Here is an 18,259-nt window from a genome sequence, read left to right as displayed (position 1 = left end):
AGTCCATCTATTCTTATAGATGGTCAAAAATTGTCACGTGGTGTGGGGATAAATCTATTGACCCTTTGAGAGCCCATTTGTCTGATGTTCTCCAGTTTGCCCTTTCTCTGGCGCAACAGGGGCTTGCTGTTGCCACAGTGAAGGGTTATCTTTCAGCGCTGTCGGCTTTTCTCTGTTTGCCTGACCAGCCATCTCTTTTTAAATCTCCTGTGGTTTTAAGGTTTTTGTAGGGCCTCCCAAATAAGTTCCCTCCTACTCCTTTTATTGTACCTCAGTGGGACTTAAACCTTGTTTTGACTTTTTTGATGGGTGCTCCTTTCGAGCCTCTTCACAAATGTCCTATGAGGCTTCTGACTCTTAAGACAGTCTTCCTCGTTGCAATAACCTCAGCAAGGAGGGTAAGTGAGCTTCAAGCTCTTAGTTACAAGCCCCCTTTCTTGACCATTCATGCTGATCGAATGGTTCTTAGGACCAGGGCTGCTTTTCTGCCGAAGGTGGTAACTCCCTTCCATCTAGGACAGTCCATTACCCTTCCTACCTTCTATCCTCCCCCTCACCCTTCTAAGGAGGAAGAGAGACTGCACCGTCTGGACCCCAAAAGGGCGGTGTCCTTTTACTTGGACAGATCTAAAGACTTTCATTTGGATGACCAGCTCTTCATTGGATTTGCTGGCTGCAAGAAAGGAAGAGCGGTCCATAAAAGAACTTTGTCAAGATGGATCGTCCTCTGTATAAAGATCTGCTACTCTTTGGCCGGTAAGGAACCACCAGAGGGCATAAGGGCTCATTCTACTAGAGCGAAGTCTTCAACCTCCGCTTTGGCTAGAGGTGTTCCTGTAGAGGATATTTGTAGAGCGGCAACTTGGTCTTCCCTCCACACTTTCGCGAAGCATTACTGCTTGGATTCCGAGGTGAGGAGGGACGGTCACTTTGCGCGCTCTGTCCTTCAGGATTTCCTGGTTTAGAAGAGTGGACACCCTCCTCCGGGAGTGGGGACTGCTGTGGGACTCTATTCACAAGGTGAGGAATCCACACGGCAGATGTATCTATCAGAAGAACAAGTTACTTACCTTCGGTAACGCTTTTTCTGGTAGATACAATATCTGCCTGTGGATTCCTCACTGACCCACCCGCCTCCCCGTTGTCCACTCTTCTATACCAGTGTTTTCTGTAATGTTTTTATTTTTATTGTCAAGGAGTTGTTTATTTCAAATGTTTTATTGCATTTGCTTCACACTGTGTGTGTTACCTTGATATTTGTACTGCGTATACTGTGTATATGTCTACTGTCATTGGTCCGTCCGTGTGCCTCGAAGGCACGGAAAAAAGGGCAGAACTGATGTCATCACGCCGGCGTGGGCCTATTATAGGCGTCGGTGACGTCAGCGGAGTCGCGAGCGATGCCGTGCCTCTATGACGTCCAAGTCCACGTCGGCGCGAAGCTACAAAAAGAATTTCCGAATGTTGCTGACGCAAGGGGATATTCACAAGGTTAGGAATCCACAGGCAGATATTGTATCTACCAGAAAAAGCGTTACCGAAGGTAAGTAACTTGTTCGTTAGTCACAGCGTCTCTTGAAATCCTCGGATGCTTATCTTGCTCTCTCCTTGTTAAGCATACTCTCAATCCTATGCACAATAACTGGATTCCAGGAATTCTTTACAGAATTTATGCAGACCCACAAGAGTCATCACAAATGCATACATCTTTTACTCTGCGTGAATTGTAATGTACTTGATCTTTGAAATATATAAATAGTATGCAAAACTATTTTCCTTTTTAGTACTGCATTTTGATAGCCTTTTGTATATTAATCCTGACATTGGAGTGACCATGCAATACTATCTACTGTGCAATGGAAATATACCATATAATATGATATTACGCAATGCTATGCAACTATACTATTTTGTACAGTGCAGTACTACACATTGCAAACGTACTATGCAACCCAAAATACTATACAATGCAATAGTACTATAAAACAAAACAATATTCTTCGGAGACCGCTATACAGTGAAATACAGTACAATACTGTGCAATCAAATGCAGTACCAGTGCCAGACTGGGCAAACACCAGGGTGGCTGAGGGTCTTTGTTGTAGCTTTTGAAAGGCCAGTACGACCTAGAGTATCAGCATGCGTGTCACTGAGGCCCCTTTGGGTTGTTGCACTTAAAAGCAGTGCTTACAAGCACTTGCCCTCTCACATGCACCCCTGCAGGAAGACCGACTGTACTTGTGGGACAGTGTTGTTCTTTAAATTGAAGATCCTGGTGGAGAAAGCTTCTCTGTCTGACGTAACTGCACTCCTTTAAAATATTATACGATTGAACACATCATTTTACAGTGTTGCAGAATAGGCTTGTGCCTACTGACTGCCACTCCATCAATTCAACAATGTGGGGGGTGAGGGGGGGGGGGGGTGAGAGCAGCCGTCAGGCCAGAGTATATGGTCATGTCAAACCTATAGTTTACCTTTGCTCTTCCTCCATGCCAGCTCTGAAAGCAGAAACCATACCCAGGTGAAGAGCAGTCACACACAGAAAGGTCCCCAAAATTACCTAACCAGCGACAACTTGTTTGGCTCTTTCTGCCTATTTCCACCTATTTCCACTGCTACCAATGCACAAGGCTTGCAGCTCAATGTGCCGGTCTGGCAGCCTTCAGAAACACTTTTGCAGTTGCTCCAGCCACCTCATTGCACATGACAAAAAATGCCACATTATCTTTTCAGCCAATCCATCTGTTTCAAATAGGTGTCTTCTGTTAGTGACTACCTGGGCTCCATTGAACTTAATTTTCACTCTGTCACGGATAGATGGTCTAATTGATCATATTCCACTACTTCCAGTAATACTCACTACACAACTACACATAAGTGGAAAAATTGAAAAATCTAATGAGGAAGGTCTATTTACAGCAGTTGATAAACTTGGTAATCATTAATCCAAGCATGAGCTCAATGAAAAATAGTATTCCCATAAACGAATAATCAAATCTGTTCTGCATGTAAACGAGTGTCAGTAGCTCACAGATGCTGACTTAACAAGATCTCAGATATCCACAAGGGCTGAGCTTATACATGACTCGTCCTCTCTATCCCCTATATGTAATACCAGAATGGAATCATCCTGCAAGGGTCTTGTTACCTCATAGACCCAAATCAAACCAAAGTATTGGGACGTGTAAACTGAAAAACGAAGTAAATAAAACTAAAACTTGGTTGTCCATAATACTGAAATTAGGACTCGGCCAGGCATGCCTACTAGCCTAAAACTCTTTGCAACCTTTCAAAATAAAGTCAATCAAACAAGATATTTATAAGCTACTGATCATAGAGAAGAAACAAGTCAAGACAACTCTAGACAATTTGAGGAGATCCAAAAACACAAATAAAAATTACTGTATTGAACATCCATCGTGAAGATAACTCGGACCAACTAGCATAAATGTGATAAATTACTATAAAGAATTGCGGAAGGTATTTCAAAAATAGCAAGAGCAATCGATGCTTCAGTACATAATACCCTTGTAACTGAAACACGAAGAAAGGATAAACCTTAGCGGCGATCAAATCAGACTAATAATAGTACTGCAATCCGTAGTTCATGCTCTGAAATATCTACTCTGTTAGCAGAAATTGAGAACTTCCCAGAAACATATGTCAATGTTTAGAGTTAGGCAATTCTCATTATCGTATCCCTTACGCCCACTACAATAAATACCAAATCCACTAAATGGATCAGAAACCTTAAACAAATCCCACCGGGTGTACTTGAGGATAAACTACAAGCTCAACTTCATCTCACCCCACACACTCAAAATGCTACTGTGCTCACTAATCATTTCAATAAGACTGTAAGTGAGGTCCTCGACCAAGTTGCCCCCTTTAAACTTAAACCACAAAGAAAAATCCAATCAAAATCATTGTCCAATCACAAACTGAATAACGAAAGACGTCCGCTTCGACTGGCAGAAAGATCTTGGAGACAACACCCTTCTCCCTCTCACCTCGCCCTTCTCAGAACTGCTAGATCCACCTAAAGGAAATACATTTTTAACGAAAAGGTAGCCTTTTTCCGTGCTCAACTTGATAGGGCCAAAAACAGGCCTCGAACTTTTTAACATTGTTAGAAAACAAACATCTCCGACCCCCCTAGAGATGAAGGCGCCAATCTCGAGATGTGAGGAAATTGCCAGCTTCTTCTCGGAAAAAATAGCTAAAATTGATCAATTCTTCCTTCAAACTCAGGACCCGCAATTTACCAGCAAAACTGCTACCTCTTGGGCTGCAACACCCCTACCACCTCATTCTTCCAACATCCTACCCATTCAATCCTCACCCGCTTCTATACCGCCTACCCTACAATGAAAAAAAACGCCTCCTGGCACAACTACCGCCCCATTATCGATCTCGAAGTCTCCACTATTATACCCAAACTTAAACCATCTACACATACCAAAGTTCCTCTCCCTTTGTCCCTAGTTCACATCCTTAACCATATCATCACTCCCTATTAGACCAAAATCATTAATACCTCCCTCGCCTCTGGATGTGTCCCCGAAACCCTCCAACTCGGACAAATCCCCTCCATTCCTAAAAGACTCACTGCGGATCCCAACGATTCTAACAACCTCCGACCAATCTCTAACCTCCCACTTCTTGCTAAAGCCCTGGAAAATGTGCTTTGTTCCAAATGAACAATCACATTAGTAATTTTAACCTACTTGACTGCCTTCAATCTGGCTTCAGGAAAGGCTGCAGCACGGAAACCGCAATGCTTAACATTGTTGACGACATCCACAAATCCCCTGACAATGGTGAAGTGTGCCTTCTCATTCTCCTGGACATCACGGCGGCATTTGACACAGTTAATCATGCCTCCTTACTAAGCTTGCTTCAATCTCAACGGTGTGGTCCTCATATGGTTCACCAACACAGAACACAACAACTCAAAATCAAATCCTGCCTCTCTAACGCGCCGGCTGTCTCCTTGGGTGTACCTCAAGGCTCTATCCTTTCCCCCTCTCTCTACAACCTCTTTATGGAACCCCTCCCCCTCATACTGAAACAAGCGGGAATCAACCATCACCTTTATGCTGACGACACCCAAATCTATTACAAAATTAAATCACACTCTGATATGCTCCACTTAAAAAATACCTTGAATAAAATCCAATTCTGGTTCTACGCCAATCATCTTAAACTTCACCCTAAAAAACTGAAATTATTCTCTTCTCACGTAAAAACAATGGGCTCCCCATCCAAAGCTGGATCACTGACCTGAATGCCCTCAACTGCTCACTTTCCCCATCTGATTTGGCCAAATCCCTAGGTTTCACGCTGGATTAAAAAGCTTGACCTTAAAGAACACATAAAAAACTCTGCCAAAGGAGCACTCTGTACTCTCCATACCCTCAAGAAAATCAAGCCCTTCATTCCCTCTGACGACTTCAAATCAGTTGTCCAATCCTTAGACCTCTCGCGATTAGACTATGGCAAGGCTATCCTCACAGGAACCCCCAAAGTCACCTGGCCCCACTTAGATCTGTTCTCAACTTGGCGGCCAGACTCATCATAGATTGTAAAAAATTTGACCACATCTCCCCAGCCCTGAAAGCCCTTAAATGGCTCCCTATTGAAGGAAGATGCTTCTACAAGACCGCCTGCATCACACACAAAGCCCTTTACCAACAAAAACCGCTATACTTAACAAACAAACTCAAAAAGGCGGGTTGCACCAGACTGTTAAAACGCTCCAATTTGCTCCTCCTAGTCCACCTTCTCAACTTATACTGGGATCCTTAAGCCCCACACAGACTGAACTTTCTTCTTCCCCCTACTTCGTTTTTGTCAGTTTCTTTCCGTACCATCTTTGCACTCACCCCATGCTCATAACATTCCTCCCTTCTCTGACACTGACTTATACCCCATGTATATTATGTTTATGTTTCTTGTCCTCTACATTGTTTGAAATAGCACATTTTTCACCCTAACTCCTCACCTCACTTATTTTTATAATGTGATGTATTCGCTTGCTGCATTTGGTATCCTGTTCAACTGTTTTTCTCCGTTTGCCTATGTTCATGTGAAGCGCTCTGATACCCCCGGGTCTAGCCAGCACTATATAAAACTTTTCAAATAAAATAAGGATGTACTTGATCATCTTTATACTGTTTTGCAACCTATATGTAATTTATAGCCAATGAAACTCACCATGGAAATATTGGATCATTACTTGACAATCTAGGCTTCCGCACTCTGAATGTCAAAATTGATAATTTCAACTTGCTCAGTACATCTATCAATCCTTTACTTTTAAATCTATTGTTGATTATACTTTTACTAATGCAAAAGACTTCTTGCGACTTCAAAATCACCAATGCCTACACACTATACTTAAACGGACCCTTTAGAAGTTCAACAAGGCAAGAGCATTTTCTACGAAAGATTACTGCAGTTATAGGAGTGACAAAACCTGTTTGGAATTTTATCCTCAAAAGAAAATAAATTGCTTATGGGGTCAAGATTTCGTGCTAGAGTTTATTTTTTACTAAAAAGACTAATCCAATTTTTTCCTGGACCCAGGCATGTGAGTCTTTTACAAAATATCTTACATTTTCTTGCTTTCATAGATATTGCGAAGGAAAAATATCAGCAATTTTCACACTTCAGTTATATTTGTGATATTTTAATCGTCCTTGAGAAAAAGAAAATACTGAAAACAACTAAGCTGGAAAAAAAAAAAAATCAGGAGGACTTTTGGACTGTACTACATGAGCCAATTAAGTCATTCAACAGTTGTATGTTTAGTCAGTAGTTGGCACTGAAATATCTTGTTATAAAAAGCCTTGCATGTACAACATCACATATACCAAACAGAAAATGAGCTGTCCGAGATGAACCCACTTCTTCCAAGCATACTATTACAACCCATTTACACAAGCTTTCTAGTATCATGCAAGACATGTCATACATATAATTAGAGGTTGCAGATCTTCTCATCTCTGGGACCCATTCCAATTGCTCAATTTAAGAAGGACCCAAAGATCTGGAGCTCTGTTTTATCACTGCTATTTTCTGCAATATTTTTCAAAGGCCTCACTCTGGCCTCCGGGAAAGGTTCTATATAACAAACTTAAACATGGTTCAAGACTAGAACTGAATACTTTAGATTAATTGCCCTGCTTGATGCAGATGGCAAGGTTTTTGCAAAACACCTATTGACTAATCTCATATAATATTCGTTACACAATAACATAATTAAACCTTTCCAAACTGGTTTTAGAGCATAATGATCGGCTATAGATAACATCATGGTACTATATATAAAGGCAAACCGATCTGTACAAAAAAGGTACAACACACGTTTTGCCTACTTTGTTGACTATTCAACAGCTTTTGACAAAGTAGACAAATCACTTATGGCAAAACTTATGGCATTGATCAAACCATGTCACACCTTGTAATTAGGGCTCTCGGTTTCATGTTTTTTGTTTGCATTTCCGTTTGTATTTATCAATTTTTATTTTTTGCCATCTTATCTATATTTATCCTTTTTTATTTTGTGTTTTGCGGATTAAAAAAGTGGTAAAATTGCACATTTTAATATTTATTAACTGATAGACACGCACTCATACTTAGATGTCTTTTGTATTTTAGCTATGTAAACTGCCAAATATAACATACCAATACACCCACTGGTAAATATTAACAATATACCACAGATGTATGTTGACTTATGCCGTTGTTTACAGAAATTGAATCCTATGTTTTTTAGTTCTCCATGCTGCCTATCTGCTCAGCTGTGGGCCTACAATTCATGAAAAACAGCACGGAGAGTCACTCAAAAGTTGCACAATTTTCTGTATTTATCTGCTTTTAAAAATAAATATAGTTAGAAAACACATTGTGTTCTGCCTGTATTTATCATTTTAAAATCAGTAAAAATGAAAAACTGGAAGCCTTAATAGAGCAACAAAGGACACATAGCTTGCTGACGGGGTAGGTGTAACCTCTAAATACAGACTGCTAATGGTTTGAAACTAAGATGAATCCTGGCCCAGTACTGTTCTCCTTGTACATTGCTGACGTACCCAAGGCCCAGGATGACCAGGAATGATGCCCTCTAAAATTAGATCACATCCCCAAAAATCAGTTTGCATGTTCTTTCTTTCGCCAATCCTAAAAGGGCTACAGCTTAACTTAGATAGTCTGCATGAATACAAGAACAGTCTGAAATTCATTTTACTGAAAACCAAAATATTGTCCTATTGCCCTAACCGAAGTTTATGTGGATCCTAGATAACACTCTCTTCGTGCAAGTAACATAGTATTCATAGAACGGGTTTGAGTTTCATAAATTGGAACATTCCCTTAACGAATTTGGCTACCAGAAGCTTGATGTTCTGTAGTGCACTAAAGCATTTTTCCAAGAAATCTTGAAGAGACTGGGTTGGCCCCACCATCACCGCACACGCAATGAATATTGTTCAGACAGAGATTCTCTAAAGACCTTAATCTAGAATGAGATAATGGCACCTTCAATTGCACTTGTAAAATTATAGAGTCGACTTCCACCTCCTCATCACAGACTGTCAGTTGCCATCCATCGAGGACATTCCCACAATTAATAAAAACTCTCAAACTACTTATTAAGCAGAAAATAAAAATGTATGATCATGCTAAATACATTTCTCAATCTGAAACCTGCAAATATTCCATGTACCTAGCATCCATGAACACTAGACAAAATTATTTGGACTCTAAAATAGAAACTATTATAAAATAGGCCTTTTTAAGGTTTTGGCTGTTATAGGTCATGTTTTTGCAATATGAAGGTTCCTGGCACTTAAGAGATATTGAATGGAAAACTTGTCAACTCTGCTTGGCATAGGAAAAGACAATTAAACATATAATTTACCTGTGCCCTAACGTGCTAGAGCTATCTGAAAAATCTTTGTTCCTTGTTTTGGACACACAACATAAGACTAATCTCTGAAGCTACGCAATTTATTTTCACTGGACCTGTCCAAAGACTGGTTGTAAAATGAAGTTCGTTTCTTCAGTGTACGTACATGTTTCAATGAATAACTCAATGTGAACTTGATTTGGCACCCATCACAGTATGCTGGATTGATCACCTCTTGTATTTGGTCATTTCTGTGCATCTTATATCATTTTTGGAGAATTGTTAAGTTAACTGCTTTTTAGCTGCATAGATTGATTTTTTTTTTGTAAAGCATTTTGAAACATGCACAAAAAGATTTTCATACTATACTGTAGCTATTGAGGTAGCCCAATTGATTAGTGTTCAGGCTGCAGAGGTTAGCATGCAAATCACGTGCCACAGGAATGATGGTTATGGTGCTAGAGCTGATAAAATGTTCCAAAAAGGCTCCTAGTTGTTGGGGAGATCAATTATCACGGATATTGGCAGTAAGCTGTTGTTAAAGGCTGTTCAATGTCAGTAGTCTGGAAATTTATTTTCAAAATAGTCAGTTTACACGTCTCTTCTGAATTGTCTGTATTTTGTATTTTCATACATAATGAGTTTGAGTATTGCTGCTTGGACTGAAGATGCTGATCCTTCAATGGGTTTCATTTTGTAAGGAGGTGTGACAATTTGTGGTACCAATCTTTAGCACAGTGTGATGAGTATTGTCCCAGCTTCAGTTGGATGTATAACAGCGGCTCAGTGAAAGATGCAGCGTGCGTTCAACATTTTTATGGGAAGCCAGTGAAAGGCTTGTAGGACAGGCGTCACTGTGTATGCTGGAGTGTACAACTACCACGCATATTTAAGAACAACTTCACGCAGTCTCTTTTTGACCTGGAGAAAGGAGGCTAGCTGGCACTAGATAGCTAATGTATATTCTGTAAAAAACTGTACTCTGGCATTCTCATATTGAACAGTGCCCTAGTCACGAGCAGCCACCTGGACTGACTGCATCACAATCAATATAATTGAAGAGCCTTATCACCAGGGGTTTAGGCGGTGCTCCAGGAGGGGAACACCAAGTGGACCCTCCATGAGCATGTTGAATCACAGAGTTTGCCAGCCTAGAAATAATAAAGGCACAGACAACAGTTTTCCGTGCAGCCAGCGGGAGAAATTGCAAAAATGTCTTTGATGCACGAAACAAATCAAAGCAGGTTCCCACTACGGAGGACACTTGCTACTAAAATGATACCTGATTATCAAATTTGATCCCAAGATTTCTAACAATGCCCAAAGCAATAGGTGCAGAATGAGCTTTATTAGGCCAACAGGCAGACCACCAATCCAGCTGAAAAGAACTAAATGGAAAAGCCTCCGTTTTGACTCTGTTACTCATCAAATGGTTTAAGACCCATCTATTTAAAGATGGCTGAGAGAGACAACTTGAGAGCGCCACATAAAGAAAAGGAATGCAATATAGGACTTTGTGAAGGTTTTGTCTTCAGTTTGTCACTATCCCAAATTGTACGTTATTTGTTATATTTCTGGATTGTTTAGTTCAGCACTTTTCTGATCAAGGTAGACTTTGAGGTTTAGAAAATATTCGGAATGCTTAGATAATTGTCTAGAAAGAGAAGAGGATGGCACAAGACATCTTTGTCAAATGTACATTTTGATATTCACCCCTAAGAACTATTTCATTGATTTTGTATAGGAATTAAATCCCTACAATCTTCTCCACTCTCCATCCTATCTTGCCAGGACATCTTGTTCTTAACTTTTATCAGTGGTTCTGTAAAACATGTTGTATTGTTGAGAATGGATGTTACAGGAGATAAATACATTTTGGGTATTGGAATTGTCATATGCATATTGCAATCTATCAATTCTTCACTCTTTTGTAATCCTATTTACTTTTTTGGGCTGTATAAATATTTAAAAAAATTATCTTTACCAGGAAATCGTTAAGTCTTTCTTTGTAATCTAAAGTAAATCCACAATGTGAAAGCACACACAGCTTGACTCCAGTACAATAAAATATACTTCCCTGATGTGTTTTTTTATTTTGCTTTCTCCTTCCCCTTTTCCTGGTAGTCATGCCACCTTTCTGCTTAAGAAAGTACTGTTTGAAATTACTCTACCACCCCTGATGGAAACTCCAGTTGACAGGTAGCAGATTATCTCTGCTGCATTCATTTGGTGGCCTTCGGGTTCCTAATATCTGCTGAACTGATATGGACATAAATCAAGTTAGTTCAAGTAGCTTGTTGGTGACTGTGTTCATTGTTTTCAATTGTATTTTTATTTAATAACTGGTTATTTCTGTTGGGCTTTTCTACTTTACAGTCAAAACCCATGTAACTTAACTGGCTCTACTAGACATCAGTTGTAACTGCTCAGCTGGACTTTAAGTAATTTGCTTTATGTCACTTTTTCCCCACATCCTTGGGTGCCATTTAGTCCTGTGTAATATCCTGCATATGCCCATCCTAGCATGTATCCACTTTAGTTATTTTGTCTGTCATTATCAACAAGAAGCAAACATCTGTGTGACACGTGACTGATGTATGAGGTTGAAATAAGACTGTGTCAAGAGACAGATGTGTAATGTTCCATTTGGTTAGAGGCCTAATTGTTTTGTTTTTTATTTTACAGGGACTGTTTGTGGAGAAGTCGGAAGTAGTTCCTCATTGCATGTACTTTGCAAAATGTAAACCTCAGCCACAAGAGTGCCTTCGGGCAGTTACAAAGAATGCCCATGCTCATTTTGTATGGATTTAATCAAAAAGCAATATTTAGGACCAGAGAGAGACTTCTTGCAAAGAAATGTATCCTTGTAAATGTACTATCCCCCAGATCCAGCAAATTGCCTTTGTAAACAGACTTGTCCTTGCTGACAAAAATGTTGGTATCACGTGGTGACAGGTCGACCTTTGTGCTGCTACTCATTGTTACCCAACTAGTATTTATTCTGCTTTTATACCGGCGAGGAGCTGTTGATGTTCTGCAGGGACTTTTTACGGTACACTCACATCGCTGGGACTATTCCAAAACTGAAGATGTATACACAAACCTAAGTTTGTTCACTCCGGTTACGAATTTAGAGGACCTGCTGTATTGCCCTGTGAAGTCACCAATACTTGGTATGGCATTGCTTTTTTCTACATCTGTCATGATTTTCATATTCTTTTAGGAAGGGTGTGGACTGCTTATAAATGTAATTAGTAACTCTGTCCACTTTTCCCAATATCTGTTTGTTTCAGTCTCCGTTTTAAGTTGGCCACTCCCTGGAGATTTCTAGTTTGAAACTGTCAGTAATTTTTGTAATGCATTTGCCGTCCTTAGCCTTGCTGTGCCTGATCTACTTGGTCTATCCTTTACCTTGCTTCTGCTGTATCATCCTTTACCTTGCTTCTGCTAATTCATCCTTCCTTCAATATATATATATATATATAAATCCAAACACACGATCTTGAACCTCCAGCAAGTGGCGAACAAAGACCAGCGAAACCAGAAGTAAGGCAAGATGTTTTATTGCACCATTTTCAGAACGGCAAACGGCATATATATTCACTGAACATTTTTTACAGGGACGTTCTAGTAAGGCTCACATTTCACTCATACAAAACCAGAGGAAATTTAGCAGTTCTAGTTGCATGGGCCAACTATAACGTACACCCCCGCAATGCACTGCTTATGACCTCACATATTACATCACTAATGACATGGTCAGTGACATCACTGATGAAATCCAGAAATTGTGAGTGTTTTCTGAAAGGTTTTGTGTTAAGAGTATATAGTAAGGTACCACAAAAGTTAAATTAGTATACTTTGCGTCTGACTTATGAATGATTCCTTTTTTTAACTTAGTTTATGTGAGTCACTGAGTGTGTGTATCTGTTTGGGAGTGGGTGTCTAAGTGACTGTACAGGCATGTGAGTGGCTGTATGGGTGTTTAAGTAGGTGTTTAAGTACTTGTGTGGGTGACTTAGTGGGTGTGAGTGGCTTTATTAGTGAGTGAGTGTGTGTATCAGTGGCTGTATGGTGGGTGAGTGGGTTTGTCGGTGACTATGAGTGAGTGGGTGTCTGAATAGCTTTATGAGTGAGCGACGGTGTGAGTGGCTTTATTAGTGGGTGTTTGGGTGAGTTAGTGGGTGTTTGGTTATGTGAGTTGGTGTGAGTGGCTGTATTGGTGAGTGTGTGTGAATAGCTCTAGGGGTGAGTTAGTGGTTGTGGGAGTGCTTGTATGGATGTGTGAATAGATATGTAAGTGGTTGTGTGTGTAGGAGAGCCTGGATAGGTGAGAGTGCTGTGTTGAGAGGCTTTATGGGTGAATGGCTGTGTGAGTGGCTGCATTGGTGAATACGTGGGTGTTAGTGGCTTTATGGATGAGTGACTGGTTGTATGAGTAGCTGTATGGGTGTAAGTGGCAGTATGAGTGCGTGGATGTGTAAGTGGCTCTATGGATGTGTGATTGGTTGTGTGAGTACTGGTATGGGTTTGTGAATGGGTATGTGAGGGGTTGTGTGGTAGTGGGTGAATGAGAGGTTCTATGGAGTGTGAGCCGGTGCGTTAGTGATTGTCTGGATGATGTCATCAGTGATGTCATTTGAGATGTCATCAGTGATGTAATACGTGAGCTCATAAGCAGTGCATTGCGGGGCATAAGTTATAGTTAGCTCAGGTAACTTGAACTGCTGAAGTTTTTGTATGAGTGAAATGTGAGCCTAACTACAGCGTAACCTTTGTTTTATTTCAGTAAATTTCAGTTTTTTAAATTATATTTCCTAACTGTAACGTCCGTGTAACATTTGTTTTTTTCCAGTTAATTGTTATTGTTTTATTGTGTTTTTGAAATTCATTAGTATAACATTTTGTAACTTTTTTTTTCTTTTACAAATTAAGTATAGTCTTTGAAAATATGGTTACTAAGTAGAACATCTCTCTTTTTTAAAGTTAATTTTTATTATTTTTGTATGCTGTGGTAGATTGTTCACAGGAGGTCTGGTAGAACCACAGTCAGTGGCCAGTCCCCTAGATTAATATTAGTTTACACAGTATTGAAAAAAGAATGCAGATGCAAAACATGACCAAATAAAACGGTGAAGGTTTAAAATGTTTAGAAAAATACAATCAAAGTACTGCAAATAATACAAAAACAGTAACATGAAAGCAGTGACAATGCAAAAAGGTAGGAGACAATATAATACATAAACTTCAAAAATAGAAGAGAGGAGTAATGATAGTAAAATGTAAATAATGATGATAAAGGTACATTTTTCATATAAATGTATTAAAACTTTTTTTTTTTTTTTACAATGAGTTTGGAATCCGCGGGTTTCTTGCGGAACAGCAGGGTTTATCCAGTTCCAATTCTATGATTTTTATTCTGATCACGTGATAACAGCGAACTTGCGGATCCGATACAGCAAAATACTAAACAATTGTTTACAAGGTATAAAAACTCTATAATTATAGTACTGGGCTGACCATATTTTAAACTTCTTTCCAAGTTTTTTTTCGAATTTCCTGCTCAATTGATCTGTTTTACTACGCGAAATTAAGGATTTCCATCAGAATCCTCCGAATCGCTCAATAATAAAAACCAAAGCTTTATTTCTTTAAAAAAAAAATATATTTATTAATTTTTTGCCCAAACACACAGCACATTAACAGCACAATAAGAAAACAAAACCTCACACCTCCAGAGAAACACAGCACATTATAGCACAATATTACAATACACAGTAAATAATAAAAAACATTAAAAATAAAAAGAAGAAACAAAAGATACCACTGTAGATACATCCTGTTTCCCCAGCTGCACCCTATATCCTCCCTGCTGAGTGCGGGGTCCACAGATATCAACCCCTAACTATATAAAGAAAAAGCCGAACTAATAGTCACTCATTATTCAGCCAAAACCCTCCTTCTAGGCCCTTATAGGCTCCCAGATCTTTTTACCTAGTCGCCGGCCTCTCCTCCCCCTCCTAGCATATATCCCTTTTTCCAAATTGTATACAACAAGGAGCGTGGCCAGCCACTGTTGCATAACTGGAGGCGTTTTATCCAACCATGTCCTAGCTATTGCTAATCTAAACGCCGCCATAGCCATAAATAAGAATTCGCCATATGTATTATCCAAATCTGTGCTTACTCCTAACATAATCAAAGGGGGGTGAGAGTGATAACCACCCCCAGTGAATTGGCCAAAAAACCTTCGACTGCCTGGAGTATATGGAGCTGAGGGCAGGTAGCAAAAATATGAATACTGTCAGCCTCCGGTTCGTTGCATCTTGGGCAGGTTGTCCCGGAGGTCCCCCCCCACTGGGCTATTCTCGCCGGAGTGAAATATAAAGTAAATAATGTTTTATAATGTTGCGCTTGGAGTGAAGCTGCACAAAGCACTGAGCGTCCCAAATCTATTGAGTCCTGAAAAAACCCTGGGTCGATCTCCAATTTATTCGCCCATTTGTCTCCATGTTTCCCCATGTCATCCGTATTATTTGCTGCCAGGGCTGCATACAGCCCTCGAATTGAACTCTCACCACCCTTTTCAATAGCCTCCATTATATTATTTCTAGCAAACCCACTAGTCCCCCCCCCCCCCGCTCTTATTACTCAAAAAACTGCGCACCTAGAGATACTTAAAAAAGCTCAGCCTTTTTAAATGGTATTTAGCTTCCAGCGCTGAAAACTGCTGTATCCCCCCCATCTGATCCCAACAAGTCCCCTATTTTCAAAATCCCTTTACTAGCCCATTCAATTATAATGGCATCAGCAAATATTGTTGGGGGTAAAGATCTATTGTTACAGATTCGGGTATATCTATTAAATCTTCCTAGGCCAAATTTCCTTGCAATTGCAGACCAGATCTTATATGCGGCTTGAATGGTCTTGAACCTTGTCCTTTTAAAATAGGAATAATCCGTGCGGCTTAGGAAGCAATTTTCTGTCCCTGAGCCAAGAATAGTTGCATAAACTTTGGTGGAGGTTGATGTTATTCTACCGTCTGATTCCCCCCCCTCCCACTAGACCCTGCATGAACTGAAGGACTGCTGCCCAGTAATATAAACTAAAATCCGGCGCCCCCCAACCACCCCTCTCCCTTGGTAAAGTCATAAACCTGTACGCCCTCCTAGTTTTCCCGGGCGCCCATATAAACCTATTCAAAAGTGCCTCCAATTTATTAAACCATATACCCTCAAAAATTAGTGGAATTGCCCTAAAAAAATATAAAAACTTCGGGAGAATCAACATTTTAATTACGTTCGTGCGCCCTAGCAATGAAAGATGGAGATTATTCATTCTCGCCAAATCCGAGGTCACTTTAGCCATTAGGGGCACCAGGTTTCGCTCCACTATAGTATTTAAATCTGCAGAGACCTCTCCCCCAAGATAGATTGCAGAACTAACTACCCTGGGATCACTGCACACTGCATATGAATTCTTAACTATTTGAGTCTTACTACTATTTAATTTATACCCTGAAATTCCACTAAACAAACTTGCCTCAGACTCTATCTCTTGGATTGCTAGAGCAGGGTTGGGAGTAACTATTGCCACGTCGTCGGCGTACGCAAGAACTTTAAACAGCCTGCCATTAAGATCTATTGGTGGTATATTATGGTTCCCTTCCAGCTTACGCAATAGAGGGTCTATGTACAACGCAAAGAGCAGAGGTGATGATGGACATCCCTGCCTAGTCCCCCTCCTGATGTATACCAATGCAGAAAGGCCTTTGTTGACCCTAATCCGAGCTGACGGTTCCCTATATAGTGCCTGAACTGCTTGAATATAACCGTCCCCTAATCCGTACCATCTCATAACTTCCCACAGGTAGTCCCAAGAGACTCTAACAAACGCCCTTTCTGCATCTAAAAATAAGGCCGCGATAGGGTCTCCCGGGACTCCAGTGGCATCAAACAGGGTAATGACCTGCCTAATATGTTGGGTAGTACCCTTACCAGGTATAAACTCATGCTGAGATGAACCTACCATACCCTCAAACACCTTTGCCAATCTCTTTGCTAGTATCTTGGAGTAGACTTTTGCATCAGAGTTCATTAGTGTAATAGGTCTATAAGACCCTGGAGCTGTCAATGGCTTACCTTTTTTTTTAAATAACTATAACCTCAGCTCCACCCCATGAGTTAGGGATTGACTGTCCACTCTGTGCCTGCTTAACCATATTTAATAAATCTGCTATCAACTCCTTCTGGAATACCGTGTAGAATTCCACTGGTATTTGATTTGGACCTGCCGCTTTAGATGACGGGAGGTCTGTTAATGCTAAGGTCACTTCCTCCAGGTTGATTGGGGCATCCAAAGCTGCTTTATCTTCCAAAGTTTTATTTCTATTGGTTCCTCTTGAACCACACCCAAAGTTTGGGAAAACCACACCCAAAACAGTCACTTTGATCCTAGATGTCGGTGGCAAAAGTTGCAAAGCTATTTGGTGCCTTCCATTATGGCAGAATCAAATGTATCAGCTAGTGTAGCTGCACAAGAGGAAAAGGAAGTAGAACAAGTAGTTACTTCCACCCGAAAGGAGAGCGCTGTGTATTACTGGTTTGTTGTACCTTCTGGAGAAAAGAAAGCCACCGCCAGGTTTGTTGAATGCAAGTTGTGTGGGAAAGCAGATTTGGAAAGGTACTATGAAAAAGTACAGGTATGGCACATCGTCAATGTGGAAGCACATTTGGAGCAACCACGAACGTGCATATTTTAGAAAGTTGAAGGAGAAAGCAACATCTTCTACAGATGCAGGAACCGCATCATCTACATCAAACCAACTTTCTGTTAATATCAGTATTCCACCAACTTGTGCAGTGTTTAAGGAAATGGTTGCCCACAGTTCTAAATGCCGAGAACTTGTTGTAAAAGAAAATAATGACATTATTTCCATATTGCAAATGGTGAAGGGACACTACTGTTGTTTTCTTTCTTTCTTTTCTCCCTCTATAAAAGCACAAGGACATGTGCTACTCTTACAGTTGTTAAATACACTGGGTGTTCCTCAAGTGATGTAGAACCCAGAAGATGTACCATCAGCAAGCTATCTATGAAGTTTAAATAGTGGTTGTCCCAAGACATAATTTGAAAATATGAGGACATCATTTTCTTGTTGAAGAAACAGAAGACTCTCCTTTGTTAATTGTTCTCATTTTTTTTAACTGTTTTAAAACCGTAGATTTTTTAAGTATGCAACAGTTTTGCAAATAATTATATACTTACACACACAGCTGACGCAGTAACACATACACACTAATGTAGACATATTCATACACTAGCACAACCAGGCACACAGTAACA

The 18,259-nt window shown here is 40.2% G+C and overlaps 1 protein-coding gene across 2 annotated transcripts in view; it reads left to right on the top strand.

Annotated features, from left to right (window-relative positions):
- Nucleotides 1-18,259, top strand: part of LOC144772417 (beta-1,4-galactosyltransferase 3-like) — a 568,172-nt gene that overhangs the window by 141,270 nt on the left and 408,643 nt on the right. The window contains exons 2-3 of one of the 2 annotated variants that reach the window (XM_078656712.1): nucleotides 11,039-11,193; nucleotides 11,600-12,087. In XM_078656712.1, coding sequence (XP_078512838.1) covers nucleotides 11,847-12,087 — 241 coding nt within the window. In that variant the 5' untranslated portion in view covers nucleotides 11,039-11,193; nucleotides 11,600-11,846. The remainder of the gene's footprint in view (nucleotides 1-11,038; nucleotides 11,194-11,599; nucleotides 12,088-18,259) is intronic. The other variant, XM_078656711.1, reaches the window with a different exon arrangement.

This window comes from Lissotriton helveticus, chromosome 8 (assembly GCF_964261635.1).
Source record: "Lissotriton helveticus chromosome 8, aLisHel1.1, whole genome shotgun sequence".
In the NCBI taxonomy this organism is placed as follows: domain Eukaryota; kingdom Metazoa; phylum Chordata; class Amphibia; order Caudata; family Salamandridae; genus Lissotriton; species Lissotriton helveticus.
This window is presented reverse-complemented; position numbering and strand designations above follow the sequence as displayed.